Source organism: Xyrauchen texanus, chromosome 36 (assembly GCF_025860055.1).
Source record: "Xyrauchen texanus isolate HMW12.3.18 chromosome 36, RBS_HiC_50CHRs, whole genome shotgun sequence".
In the NCBI taxonomy this organism is placed as follows: domain Eukaryota; kingdom Metazoa; phylum Chordata; class Actinopteri; order Cypriniformes; family Catostomidae; genus Xyrauchen; species Xyrauchen texanus.
In genome coordinates, this window is record NC_068311.1 from 11,847,358 (window position 1) to 11,862,822 (window position 15,465).

The following is a 15,465-nucleotide window of genomic DNA, read 5'->3' on the forward strand; positions in this document are numbered from 1 at the left end:
AGTGTATATATTGACATTTTTTTAAATCATAGTAACCATAATTTTAACCAAACATCCATTGTTGCTAGATTTAGTTTTTTTTATTTAAAACAACTAGATTAACTTTAGCTTTAAAATGTTCATGTAACAACTAGAATAGAGTAAAAATCTATTGCAAATTAATCAATCATGTTTTTTGCTAATTGAGCATAATCATTTTAATTTTAATGCACCAATATATCAATACATAGTTTTTTATACGTATATACATGGAATACACATATAAATTCATTTATTTTTACTAAATAATTTTAATATATGAAAAATGCCACACAGAGTTTTGAATCAAATATTTGAAACAGACAGTTTGAACTCATTCATGACAATGTTTTGAATTATTTGATTGGCCCAAATAAAAGCACTTTAAAATGATATATTATTACATAGATATTTACGGTGTTGCTTAATGCTACAGTATAGCAGCAGCAAATTCATTGCAAATATATCATGAATGTTTAATACATTTCCCAGCCTCGTGGCTGTTTTTTTTTTTGTTTTTTTTTTGGTGCTCTACCTAAGCACTCCCGAACCATTTTAGACAGGCCTGTGATGATGAATGCACTAGAGAAATCTGGTCATGCTTTCTGCCTTCAGAAATTGCTTTATAAGATGCACTATTAGTCAGACACTGCTTCACACCTTGTATGTGATGTACCCCGTGGCCGTTTATACATTCTAGTGTTTTTCCCTTTAATATGTCTCTGAGATCAATAAAAAACATTGCTTGGGTATTTAACCTTTGATCATAAGTGGACCGTCATAGATTCCTATAATGTTGAGTATGGATACAAAGGTTATCAGTGAACACCTTTATTGTTCAGGGGAAGTATTTATGAAGAGATGTGTGACATTTTCCAAGCTCTATTCCTATGTATTGCACATTTGTGCTGGTGCTGTTTTAAATGCAGTTTGCTTCACCCAATCAAAGATCTGGCGCCACAAATTGGAGAAAGCATTGTTGTTGTTAGTAATTCCTGAATAGAAAAAAATAACTAATTTACATTTTCGGAAGAAAATATGAGTGGTGCTTGCACCTGCAAAACATGCTGCCGGGATGCTGGAATGTTATGGGTGGTTGCCAGGGTGTTGCTATGCAGTTGGTATGATGTTCAGAGTGTTGTTTAGATTGTTACTATTCAGTTATCAGATTTTTGTAATGGGAGGAAACTAGGGGGTTCTTGTTGGTTGCTAGGTACTTACTGGTTTATATAAAAACAGCCCACCCCCAAGTCTCTATGATATTCTGGCCATAAAAATAGGCTTGGATCTCTCCTTCAGTGTAAGTCTGAGATTTTGTACCTTTTTTTTTAAATCCAATTACATAGGAAAGTAATAAATACAATTTTCTTAACAAGCCAAAAGATTTGAATTGTGTGTCGAAGTTAAAAGGAATATTCCGGGTTCAATACAAGTTGGGCTCAATCAGCATCATATGTGGCATAATGTTGATTACAACATTTCCTTAAAATAAAAATCAAACGTTGAGGAGCACTTAAAATGGAAGTGAATTACATTAATTATTCTGATAAAACGTGTGTATCATTTGAGATGTAAGGTTTTTGTGGGAATACAGGTTTTGCGACATTACATCGTCATGGCAAAAATGGAGTGGTGGTGGTGTAGTGGTCTAAACCACAGTACTGGTAAACTGGTAATCAGAAGGTTGTTGGTTCGATCCCCACATCCACCACCATTGTGTCCTTGAGCAAGGCACTTAACTCCAGGTTGCTCCCGGGGGATTGTCCCTGTAAGAAGGGCTCTGTAAGTCACTTTGGATAAAAGCGTCTGCCAAATGCATAAATGTAAATGTAAAATTGGCTATAACTTTGCACAGGAAAGGCTAGTAAGTGATTTTATCACACTAAAATGATGTTAACATGCATATTTTTTATGCCTTGTGGATTAACTTTTTAAACTTTTCAGATTTGCCCCATTCACTTCCATTGTAAATGCCTCACAGCAAAACATATTTTATTTTGGTTTGTTTTTGTTTTTTAGAAAAGGAGGGACGTGTCAAAATGTATTTTTTTGGTAATCAATATTATGCCACAAATGCTGTGGACTGAGCTTAACTTGTATTGAACCCGTAATATTCCTTTAACACTTGGGGTTAAAGGTTTGATCAAATTACTAACCCTAAATCTGAGCATTAGTAATAGTTATGCTTGCCTTATATATTGAACCACACTCGTTTAATAGGAACGGACTCCTCCTTTTTACAACTGTCAAATCCTTGGCCATAAGCAGCATGTATATTGTTTCAGTTCCTGCTGCGAGCAAAGCAGCCTTTGTTTATGCGCTCACAGTCGCCTGACTTAGTGGAATTGTTCTGTAACCATCATTGAATGTGGTAAATGCTGGCCCACACCACGCATGACTTACGGCTAAATAATCACAGCTGAATTCACACCCCCTCCACCACAAGTGGCCGAACCCCTACAGCCAGCCTCGACCCGCAATTCTCACACCTGTAATTCCCAAAGCCACAAACTCCAGAGCTATGACGAACAGAGAAGTGACACATCCCATGTTTCCTACCGTCTGCACCCTCATTAGCCAAAGATATGAGCAGGAGGGTGTAATACGAAGGAGTTCGCTACAGGCAAATGCCACTCTGACTTGAGCATTTGGAAGCCTCATTGCCCAGGCTCCCGGCAGTCTTTGATAGCTCTACAGAAATACACTTTTTCTAAGTAATACAAGTCAAGGGCTTCTGCTAGAGTAGCATGACTCGCCTCTCGTTTGCCTGATGAAAAGATGGACGGTGAGATTGTGTTCTCGCTCTTTTCTTTTATCCGCCCTCTTACTAAGATGCTCATTTTTAGCGCTCTCATTTCTAATTCATTCCCCTCTGAATGTGTTTTATTATGGCTACATCAACTAATAGCTCTTTTTGAGTGTAGTTGAAAAGCAAGGGCACAGTTCCGGTTCTTTGTTCCATTTTCATCAGCGGATTAAATGATGTTCTGATACATTCAATCTAAAATTCATCAGATGTTTTGCCATTTCTGTTTTAATGTTAGCAGCCCCACTAATCTCATTTAATGTCCATTATGTCTTAAAATCATGACCAACCATGTCTAATTATTTAATGCCTTTATGACTCAGCAAAGAAACAGATTCAGCCAAGAAAACAGGCGGTATACAGTCCAAACTGGAGGGTCTCCAGAGGATTGTTGGCAGAAACAAATAGGCATTAGTGATCATAAAACGCATTCACAAAATGCACTGACAAGACTTTAAGACCCCATGAAATGGCTAGAAAAGTGCAATTTTCTTTCCTGTGTTGACGTATTTCCTCTTGAAACAGGAATAAAGGGCTGGACATATAGTAGGGATCTTTGACTGTATATATTTTTATTCAGCTTTTTTATCTTGTTTTCCAGTGAAATTTCTTTACATGCTTAAAACAAGATACATTTAATTGAGAAACATAATTGAGTAAGATTAGAAGACTTGTTTTAAAGAAGAAGTATGTAAAAATTTTTATGTAAAAAATACATTCTGCTATCCCCGTTTATTATTCATTGACAACTACAAGTAAGCAGTTCATGGGTTTACCTCCACCAAAAGTATAATCACTAAGCCTCCCAGGCACTATCAAAACATTGATGTCCGCATATTGAGCGGCCCGCTTAGCTCCACCCATCCCTTTCTAGCTTAACCTATTGTGTGAGTTTAGGGCATGGCTACTTGAACTAGCTGTTCAGTCAGGGGAATATGAACAACCATGGCAGACGTGTACAGAGAAAAATACATTTAGCTTTGCTTACAGATGTTAAAGTCTGTTTTTTAAAATTTGTAGACTTGCTAAAATATTTTTGGGTTCGATGGAGATGCCAAACTTGCCGAGTTGCTTCTCGAAAGGTAAGATACACTCTAAGTTACATAAGTTATCCCATTACTGTCAAGCTCCAGATAAATTCATATGATACTCTGAATATGTATATTTATGCATACTAGTTGCCAAAAGAACCATCCCACCTCATGTACTGGATCCCCAGCACACACAGCTACCATTCAATCCGGCGATGTTATCGAACGACCCAAGTCCTCTGACACATTTTATATACATGACATATTCATATACGTGTGTATATGTAATAGTGGTCTTGTTTATTACGCATTAAACATTAATCACCTTTTATTTAGTATGACCTATTTTTTTCATATGGAATCAGAGCGTGCGAAAGAGCGTGCGAAAGAGCGTGATGAGTTTTTGGGGTGTTGGCTAAGGTTGTTTGAAAAAATATTTCCGTTAAAATAAATTCCGTTTTGTGCCATTAGTAGCGCAGAAATTTCATTCTTCACCTTTAAGCATAAACTTTGTTTGATGTATGCATACAACTAGAACAAACTATTTGCCAATGAGAAGAAAAATAAACTACTCTAAACAGTTAAGTCTGTTTTCTTGGAAGAAAAATATGTTTTTGTGTATAACTGCTTAACGGTACATTTGTAAACTTTTAAGTACATCCACAGTAACATATACACTCACCTAAAGGATTATTAGGAACACCATACTAATACTGTGTTTGACCCCCTTTCGCTTTCAGAACTGCCTTAATTCTACGTGGCATTGATTCAACAAGGTGCTGAAAGCATTCTTTAGAAATGTTGGCCCATATTGATAGGATAGCATCTTGCAGTTGATGGAGATTTGTGGGATGCATATCCAGGGCACGAAGCTCCCGTTCCACCACATCCCAAAGATGCTCTATTGGGTTGAGATCTGGTGACTGTGGGGGCCATTTTAGTACAGTGATGTACAGTGAACATTTTCATGTTCAAGAAACCAATTTGAAATGATTCGAGCTTTGTGACATGGCGCATTATCCTGCTGGAAGTAGCCATCAGAGGATGGGTACATGGTGGCCATAAAGGGATGGACATGGTCAGAAACAATGCTCAGGTAGGCTGTGGCATTTAAACGATGCCCAATTGGCACTAAGGGGCCTAAAGTGTGCCAAGAAAACATCCCCCACACCATTACACCACCACCACCAGCCTGCACAGTGGTAACAAGGCATGATGGATCCATGTTCTCATTCTGTTTACGCCAAATTCTGACTCTACCATCTGAATGTCTCAACAGAAATCGAGACTCATCAGACCAGGCAACATTTTTCCAGTCTTCAACTGTCCAATTTTGGTGAGCTCTTGCAAATTGTAGCCTCTTTTTCCTATTTGTAGTGGAGATGAGTGGTACCGGTGGGGTCTTCTGCTGTTGTAGCCCATCCGCCTCAAGGTTGTGCGTGTTGTGGCTTCACAAATGCTTTGCTGCATACCTCGGTTGTAACGAGTGGTTATTTCAGGCAAAGTTGCTCTTCTATCAGCTTGAATCAGTCGGCCCATTCTCCTCTGACCTCTAGCATCAACAAGGCATTTTCACCCACAGGACTGCCGCATACTGGATGTTTTTCCCTTTTCACACCATTCTTTGTAAACCCTAGAAATGGTTGTGCATGAAAATCCCAGTAACTGAGCAGATTGTGAAATACTCAGACCGGCCCGTCTGGCACCAACAACCATGCCATGCTCAAAACTGCTTAAATCACCTTTCTTTCCCATTCTGACATTCAGTTTGGAGTTCATGAGATTGTCTTAACCAGGACCACACCCCTAAATGCATTGAAGCAACTGCCATGTGATTGGTTGATTAGATAATTGCATTAATGAGAAATTGAACAGGTGTTCCTAATAATCCTTTAGGTGAGTGTAGATGGCTTCAAAAGTAAAAGAAATTGATTAAAAGCCACAAAACTCATATTTTGATTTCTTGGCGTCTTTTAGAAGGCAGTAAGAACGGTTACACTTTAAAAAACACATCTCGAGACACCTGTTTTTTGTTTCAAGAGCGCATCCTATATGAACGGCCCCTAATGCGATAGTAAGCTGTTTCTCTTCTCAATCGGTAGTGTTGTTTTTTACTTGAAAATGTCAAGCTCTTACTCTTCTCCACATATTTTCACACATGGATTACAGTCTTCGCATGTTGTGTTGTGATTTTTCTGGTTGTATATAATATGTTATAATATATTCAGGATTTCGGCTTTTTGCCCAAAAAAAAAAAAAAAAAGCTGCAAAAACAAACACTGTCTTAGGCAGTGAGACTACACAGTTCAACTTATTTAGTTTCAAATAAGAATCCACAAAAGCTATGTGAATGCTGAATCTCACACGTGTGTAGTACTGCTGTGTTGGCTGAATATTTAACACTAGCTGCAATATATCTCGATGTTAAGCACTCAGTCCCATTGTTCAATTCCACAGCTAATCTTGTCATAAAGACTTCTTTTTGATAAGGCATTAGCATCACATGAAAGGTTATTAAGGCCACTAATATGAGGGTTTGGAGGGGCGTCTGTGCTGAAGAATAGGATAGAACCCGTAAGAGACAGGGCTAATTACCATTCATCCTTCTATGTGAACCCAACCATCTGCCAGTGTCACCCACTTATTGTCTATTGGCTTTCAATCATGAACGGACTGCCGCAGCCAAAGATGTGTGTTTTAATTAGAAAGCTGCTCTATAATTATATTTATATTATAATAATGACTTTGACAAAGCGTTTGAGTGGATGTCCTTCATTGTTCACTAAAATGATAGTATTTAATTATGATGTTTGAACACTGCAGATTTGTGCAAGCTGAGTGGTTCTCGGTCTCTTTGACATGCACATGTGGGCACGCCAACACAGTCACATTCGCGTTCTTGCTCTTTTTCAAACACTCGGAAATACCAAAGACACGTGGTCTCACCGTGTACAGCCAATGATAGCCCTTTACTCATTTGCTCCTTTCCAAAACCTATGAGCTACATTCAGAGGCAGAATTTGAAGGTATCGTACAAAAGAAAATCTAATTATGCTTCCTCTTAAGAGATATTGTTCAACCATTCAGATGTTAATGTGTTCTTGCACTAAAAAAAAAGCAACAACGTAACTAATTGAAAAGAAGGCAGGTGTCTCAAGATGCTTTTAAATTGACATCTTTTTTTTTTTTTTAATTATATATATATATATATATATATATATATATATATATATATATATATATATATGTACCTGAAACACGACCTAAAAACATGGCAGTCCAGTGCTAGACACAGAAAAACAGTTGGACTCATCACATATGTCCAAGACGTCCATCTAGCTCATTTACTTGGAAAACAATTGGAAAAGAGTGCAGATAGTCACAAAAATGTGCTCAATGTGAATTGCGCTTAAAGGGTTAGTTCACCCAAAAATGAAAATTATCCCGTAATTTACTCACCCTCAAGCCATCCTAGGTGTATATTACTTTCTTCTTTCAGCCAAAAACAATCGGGAGTTATATTAAAAAATATCCTGGCTCTTCCAAGCTTTATAATGGGAGTGTACAGTATGGTACCTTAGATTTTGAAGCACCAAAAAGCGCATCCATCCATCAAAAAAGTAATCCATGCGCCTTCAGGGGGTTAATAAAGGCCTTCTGAAGTGAAGTGATGCGTTTTTGTAAGAACAATATCCATATTTATAACTTTATAAACTATTATCACTGGCTTCCGGTAATGGAGTCCACACGTTCACAAGAGAGTCGAGTTCCGGCTAAGGACGTATGCGTAGCGTAAGCTCCGGTGAGAAGTGACAAACTTTTTTCTTGTTTTTGATCAACGACTGACTGTAGACAACAGAAAGGGCATTAAAAGAGGCATTATTCAGTGACAAATGGGTTGTGTGGATCTCATCTTTGGACACACATTACACAGAACAACTTTTACTCTAAACGTGCATTGAAAGGATCTCGCTGCTGAATACTTCAGGACTATACTACATAATCACTGGTGAGATCTAAACATTAACCATCCAGTTGCCTTGTTCTTTTTTCAACACCTTGAGCTGGAGTACAATGGTTTTTTAATGCTGTATCAAGTTATCAAAAACTTTGTCCCGAGATACTTCTACTTTCTATTCTTTTCTTTATGCCGCGTCTTGCTTTTTTTAGTGCATTAAGAACGTATTTGGTTTCAACGGCCACTTAGAAAGCAGCTGCCAATGTAGGCAGCATGGCAGCTCACTGGTCTTTAGAACAGAGCCATTGTGTTGCCAGAAGGCAGCCATGCATGAATCCATTATGCCAATTTTTTGTAAACATGAACCTTGGCCTCCACAGTCTACTGTGTATATACCTGAATCTTTTTACTTTTGCACACATGCATCACATCCTCTCCCCCGCTGCTGTGCTATACCTGTTTGCTTCCCCCATGCTTAAAGAGAATTAAAAGGCATTTTGAAGCGAGCAATTAATCCCTGACGCCTAAACTCGTAATAACGCCATAAAGAGCCACTAAACCAGGGAGGTGATGGAGACATTTTCATCCATCCCTGTTCACAAATCACGGCCCCTGTGCAACACCCGGGGACCAGCGTGGCTGGAGCATCACTTCACACTGCCTGGAGACCAAATTATCCTGCTGATTGATTGAGTTGCGAGGCATAAACTGCCACGGCTGGCGACGGAGGACGATGCGCCCGCTCGGGTTTACGACTCTCTGTCTCTGTCTCGCTCCCTCGTTCCCCTACCCAAACATGAGCAGCAGCTCAGAGATAAGTGACTTAAGTGGACTACAAAGAGTCGGGAGCATAGAGCCATTTTCATATTGCCTTTGTGCTGCCGATGCCGGTCATGGTTGGATTTAACCCTATAGTGTTCAACCGGATCATCTTTCTGACTCGTGGTGTATTTCTCTGCCTTTTTGGAAGTCGAGTTGCAGTTTCCACCTTGACTCTGGTCTTGTATTTCTTTTCAGCCTGCGTTATAGTGATAATTTGTGAGGTGTTATGGAAAGTGAGCTATTCTCATTGTTTTGATAAATGGATGTCTGATTATGTGTCTTGTAATTCTAAAGACAAATAAAACTACGGATGCAAATACAGACGAGACGATGTAGACTAGAATGTAACTCTATAATGCTACACACCTTGTAAAGCATGTACATCCAAACCACGGTCAATGCAGAATAACAGCTGACTAGAATATCAATGAAAGATCATAAACTGTTGGCACACTGTTTCTTCTAAAACCGTTGCTTTTAATTTTCATCTCTTTGTTGGAGAATGTAGATCAAAACAATATACATGTGGTAAGATGAAATTGTTATTATTCTTCAAGGGAACTACGGCATGCCAATGTTTTTGAGATTTTTGTAACAATATATTTTAAGCCATTATATAAAATGCATTATAAGGGTATTTACTTTATAAGAGCTTATAATAAACATTGTAATGCATTATATCTTTTCATAAATAATTGTAGCCACAGTTAATTTATAACACTTACACTGATGGCCAAAATGTTGCTTACAGAATAAATTGGTACTTTTATTCTTCAAAGTGGCATTCAACTTATCACATTGTATATTCAGGACATTAATAACGTGAAAAATTACTATTACAATTTGAAAAAATAAAACATTCAGAACTTCTTAAACTACTACAAAGAGTTCTCATCAAAACATCCTCCTCATGTAGCAATGACAGCAATGATGTTTGATGTAATGGCAAGTGATTTTCTAGTACCAAATTAGTAATTTAGCAGGATTACTCAAGGATAAGCTGTTGGAGTGATGGCTACAGGAAATGGGGCCTGTCTAGATTTGATCAAAAATGTTTTTTTCAAATTGTGATGGTGCTGTTTTTTTACATCAGTAAAGTCCTGACTATACTTTGTGATCAGTTGAATGCCACTTTGGTGAATTAAAGTACCAATTTCCTTCCGAAACAGCAAAATCTGTACATTATTCCAAACTTTTGGCTGCCAGTGTACCTATTCATGGTTATACCTTTAAAGAGAAAATTGCATTATATAACACAATAACACTGGAAATAGAGTCTTGAGCATGACCACTTTAAGAACATATTTATTAGAGAATATATTTTTAATGCTTTATGTCGACTGGCATAACGTTTTAGTGACTAATTATTACATGCCACTTATGTCAGAGAATATCAATTTAATTGGTATAGTCTGAGACATTAAGCCTACAGTCCCTCTTTTGATACCAACAAATGAAGTGAGTCTTTTTGTTCAAGGTCAAGAGGGTTTTCTTTTGCAAAGTGCTGTTTCTTTTCAGGCTAATGTTAGGCTATTGGATTACTGTGAAGTTCTATATACTGTATACTGCACTGCTTTATTTCCACCATTAATGCCTTATAGAAGCATTTTAGTTCATATACATTTCACATGACAACCAATCTAATTAGTTTATCAGAGTAACTTGACTGTATAAGCTCAGTATCACATCCGGAAGGCTGATCCTCGCTCATGGCCCTCCTGCTGTGTGCTCTGAACAGATAAGCTAAGAAGCAGCGTGGTCACCCATGCAAAAATAACCAGAGTACATTAGGGCCACTGCAGCTTGTGCATTATATCAGCAGAAACCTGCAAGAATACTGCAGCAAGTCACAGTTTGAGTCAGGAAATGTTGAGAGGTAGCTTGTTCCTGCTTTTTTTTCTAATTTATCCTCTCCTTTCATTTTTTCCTCTCCTTTTACCCCTTTCTGCTTCTCTCCTACCTTTACTACTTTCTTTTTCTGTTTTTTTCTTCTCTCCTCTCTTACTTTCACTGCTCACCTTTTACATTCTTTTCCTCTCCTCACTGCACTAATCCCCTTTTCCACCCTTTTCCACTCTTTTTTTTCTCTCGTCATTTCTCCTTCCCTCTTCTTTTTACTCCTTTAATTTCCTCTCCTCTCGTCACTACTCACATATTCCACTTTTTCTACTCTCCTCCCCGTTCCCTTTCTCTTTCTCTTCTCCGCTCCTTTCCTACAATACTCCCCTTTTCCATCCTTCATTCTTTTTCTCCTTTCCCCTTTCCACACTTGTTTTTTTCTCTCCTCATTTCTCCTTCCATCATCTCATTTCTCCTCTCCATCCTCCTTTTACTTTCCTCAATCTCATTCCGTGACCCTTTGCCACCCTTTTTTGCTACTCTTTTCCCTTTTCCTCACTACTCCCCCTTTTCACACCATTTTACTCTTTTTACTCTCTTTTCTTCTCTTTCCTCACTACTCCACTTTTCTACCCTTTACTACTCTTTTATTTACTCTCTTTTCCTCTCTTTCCTCTACCACTCCCCATTTTCTGTCACATATCCTTCTTTTACTGTCATCTCCTCCTTTCACTATTCTTCTTTTAAATTCTTTCCTTCTCTTTTTTCTCTTCTACTCTCATTCCTCCGCCACTCCCCATTTTCTGGCCTGTTTCTTCTTTTACTCTCCTCCATTCACTATTCTCCTTTTCCACGCTTTTCTGCTCTTTTTTTCCCCCTCACATCTCCTCTTCTATTTTACCTCACCCCTCCCTTCCCCTATTCCCGCACAGGCTTTCAGGCAACAGCGTACAGTCCTGCAGCAGCAGCAGCAGTGGCAGCAGCGCGTGGCTCAGGTAGGGGGGCCCATGGAAGAGGCGGCTACGCAGCATACCCTCAGAGCACAGGGCCAGGTAAACGCCATGGTCGTAGATCTGTGTGACTGCTGCTCTCTCCATGCTGCTCTTAACTCTAGCCGCCTCTGTCCTTTCTCTTACACACACATGCATTCACAAATACACACTCATACTCTGTAGTTAGAGGGAAAGGCCAAGGCTCAAGGCTCTTGCCTGCTTCCACTCCTCCTTCCTGTTGTAGATGTGATTTATGGTGCTATCAGAAGTTGCCCCCAAGCTGATGGTCTGAGACCAGTTTTTCCTCTTTTTTCTTAATTTAGTTAAAGCCAGGATTATGGTTGGGGAAATTGGTAACAGATCAGAGCACAGGGGCCAGTTTCTGCTTGCACAACCATTTCTTTGCTCCCCCCACTTAAATAAGCCTAGGCTGGTTTGTCGGTCTTTGCTGGTTTTAGCTTGTTTAAGTTGGTCTTCCAGCCTAATCCATCTAAAACCATCAGACCAGATCATCAAACCCGCTTAGGCCTTTCTTTTTTAATAGGGTTGTTCTTTACCGTAGATGCAGTATTTGTTTTGCTAACTCCTCACCCCCCACAATGCCATTACACACGGACTACACAGCTGAGCCTGTTCATTTCTCATGGTTTTTCAAGTACTCACATTTAATCGCAGTGCTCTTGGTCATTAATGCCTTCCTCTGTCATTCGGACAAACTTTTTGTTCGCCATTGACTAGAAAACACTGTCTGCACATTAAACAGTTCCCTGTTGCTCACTCATTCCTCCATGGCTATTGATTCGGAGGCTGGATAGCTTAATCTATCAATCTGACTTTGTCTGTAAGACACAAGGATACTTAAATAAATAAACAGCAGGAAGGAACAGCCCTCGGCCTTCTCACTGACATCTGGCCTTTAGCATGATGGGAAATGATGGCCTTGTCTAATTGGCCATCAGAAAGTGGGGCTGGAGTGGATGTGTGATGTGGTCCCAAGTTCTGGCAGTGTCTATTTATATACACACACAGGCTATGTTCCAAAACCCAGTGAGCTGCCTTGCAATCTGTTGCCTACATAGGCAGCTACCTTCTAAGGTAGCATCCTGACTAAAAACCTCATAAGTGACTGATTTGAAATGCTCTGCACAAATGGTGTTCCAAAGATTTACAGTTGATTCCAGTAGAGTTATATGTGATACTTTATCCATTTTTAATTAGAAAACAAACAAAAATTTCCTGAGCTCAGTGCAATACATTCTAGGATTGCTTTTATACAAATTTTCTATGATTTCTCCACGGATATCGATTATTAGTTATTTTAGATGTATCTACCATTTTGAACACCTTTTGGCTCCATAGTGCACCTATGATGCCTTAAAATGCTGCCTTCATAGACAGCTCACTAGGTTTTGGAACAAAGTGACAGTCACGCGATGCTATGTCTATCACAAATACTATGCAGACATGCCAGACAAACATGCCACACCCTCTTACTTACACACGCATACATTAACTGCATATTTTGACTCACATTCACACACACTTGAGTTCACTCCATTGACACCTGCTCTCCAGCAGACAGCTATCCACCCCAGTGTAATTGGCAGACAGGCGTAAAAGTGGCTCAGCGCACTGTTTGAAGGAACGCAGTCGACAGAGCGTGAGCCAATCAGTCATGCCTCTCCACCCAATCAGACATGTTTGATTCTGATTAGCACTCGGCTAAAGAAACCAACTTAGCCTGGAAAAAAATAGCTCTTTGCATCTCATTTCTGTTTAATATGGGTGAATTATGGCAGGCTTGTTTGGAACAGTCTTTGAGTTTAAAACGAGAACTACATGAGAGGCTATCCCTGGTGGTGCTTGCCGTTGATGTTTTTAGACTCTTAAATAGCTTATGGTTGTACTTGTCTGCTTGATGAAGACTGGCATGTATTTGGGCAGCTATTAGTGAGCAAGTCTACGTTACATTATTTACATATGAGATCAACACATAAACATGCAGTAATGCAGAGTGGGACATGTCCCAAACAAGTCAGACAAGAAAGAACTTGCTTTTTATTGTTTAGTGGTGTTTGTTAGGTACATGTTTGCAAATTACGTGATTCCTTACAGGTGTCAAAGCAGTTCCAGTGTGAAATGTTAAATATAGTTAAATATTCTCCCAAACCAGGTTTTTAAGGTTAATGCTCTACGGAGTTTTAAATGAACAAGACCTACCTCCCAATCCTAAACCTTAAACATAAACCAAACCGATAGTGTTATAAAAAGCAAATTTGACATGAAAAACGCAATTGCTGAAGCAACAACGTTATTTTGTTGTGCTTTAATGAGACGTTCAGTTTACGTGCCCAATTGCATGCTCTTCTGGACTTGTACCCCGGTACTATCGTTAATTTTTATCATGTTTAAACAAGCTTGTACTGTAAATACAGTTGGTTATGTAATGCAAACATTGAAATATATCGTCTTTAGTAAAATTGTTTTGATGTCATAAGAAAGGATTATGTTTTGAACCAGGCAAAAAGTGTTTATGATAATCTACCAAATAAAAGTCATTGTTATATCACCTTTTGTGGTCAATTCACAAAAAAAAAAAAAAGAAGAAAAAAACTCCCATGATACGTATAACGAGCCACATAAAAATTAATTAGCATAAATTAAGGTTTTGTAATGAGATGCTATAGTTTTTTACTGATATGAGTTTACAGGTGTAACGGCTTCAAATGTGACTCATCCAGTGAGAATTTATAGTCTGAAATATCTTTTTGCACTAATCATTCATTTGTTATGAATAGTCCTATCTTTTGTTTTGTGGCCATCAAGTTCATAGAAAATATTATTGAAAATAATCAAATGTTAAAGAAGCTTTCATTTATTAAGGATTTAATTCACTGATTTATCCAAACATATTCATTACTACATGGTTATTAAAGATATAATCTAGTGTTATCAGTCAATTAAAATGTGTAATCACGATTAATCACATAATTTTCAGTAGTTAATTGTGATTAATCGCAGATATTGAAAGTGCTGAAATTTTATGCTAAATATAATTCATTTCCTGTCAAAATGCATTTATTTCCTTCTTAGGAAAAAACCCCAATACTTAACAATATCAATCTTTATTAACCTTTTCCAAACATAGCCTTCCACAGTAAAAAGATAGAAATGCATTAAAATAGCACCAATTCAAGTCACATTAAACATTTCCCAAAGTCTAATTGGGAGTTTGACTAATTGAAAGAACTAGACCCCACATAGGTTGCATATTCATTGCAATGAGCATTAAATCTCTTGAACTCTCATCCTCCACAATATAAATCAGCCGGCACACTGTGGCTATCCACTTTGTTACAGCAGTCATGAAGCCGCATTCGCATCAGAGCATCAGCGCCACTTTGAACTCCACATGAAAAGCGCTTAAAGACAAAAACATCTCATTCTGTGTTTTGGTAATAGTTAAGACTATTGCTGCTTCTGTGATAGTTTAAATGAGCCTTACTTTTGCTGAAAAATACTGTCACAAGTTCCATCTAGGCTTGTTTTGTATAACAAATAGTGTTAAGTGTTCCTTTGCCCATCACTTTATCATTGACATGAATCACTGCTGTGTGTGCATCAGTGTAATGACTTTGGGCGGACACATCGCAAAGGTTCCGCCCTTTCATCACGTGTTTATGCTGGTTCATACGTTATTAACGGTCAATGTGTTAAATGCAATTAAGAAAAATTGATGCGTTAAACTTTTTTAATTAATCACATATGTTAACGTTTTAATTTTGACACCTCTGATATAATCCTTTTTTAATTGAATATCCAGCAAAATCATGATATAGACTGTTACGGTGATACAGTGACTTTGGTCATACTGCCCACGCCAAATACGTTCAATGAGCCTGATTTTCATTTAAAGATCGAAGTCTTATTGGATTAGAATGGGTTGAAGAGAAACTTCATTAAGTATGTTCCAAGCCCATTGAACCAAGTTTATGAGGA

The 15,465-nt window shown here is 38.3% G+C and overlaps 1 protein-coding gene across 7 annotated transcripts in view; it reads left to right on the forward strand.

Annotated features, from left to right (window-relative positions):
* Positions 1–15,465, forward strand: part of LOC127629652 (RNA-binding protein Musashi homolog 2-like) — a 363,022-nt gene that overhangs the window by 322,458 nt on the left and 25,099 nt on the right. For 4 of the 7 annotated variants that reach the window (XM_052106790.1, XM_052106789.1, XM_052106791.1 and 1 more), the window contains exon 11: positions 11,407–11,526. The exons of 2 other annotated variants lie outside the window; for them this stretch is intronic. In XM_052106790.1, the coding sequence (XP_051962750.1) occupies positions 11,407–11,526 (120 nt within the window). The remainder of the gene's footprint in view (positions 1–11,406; positions 11,527–15,465) is intronic. One more of the 7 variants, XM_052106792.1, reaches the window with a different exon arrangement.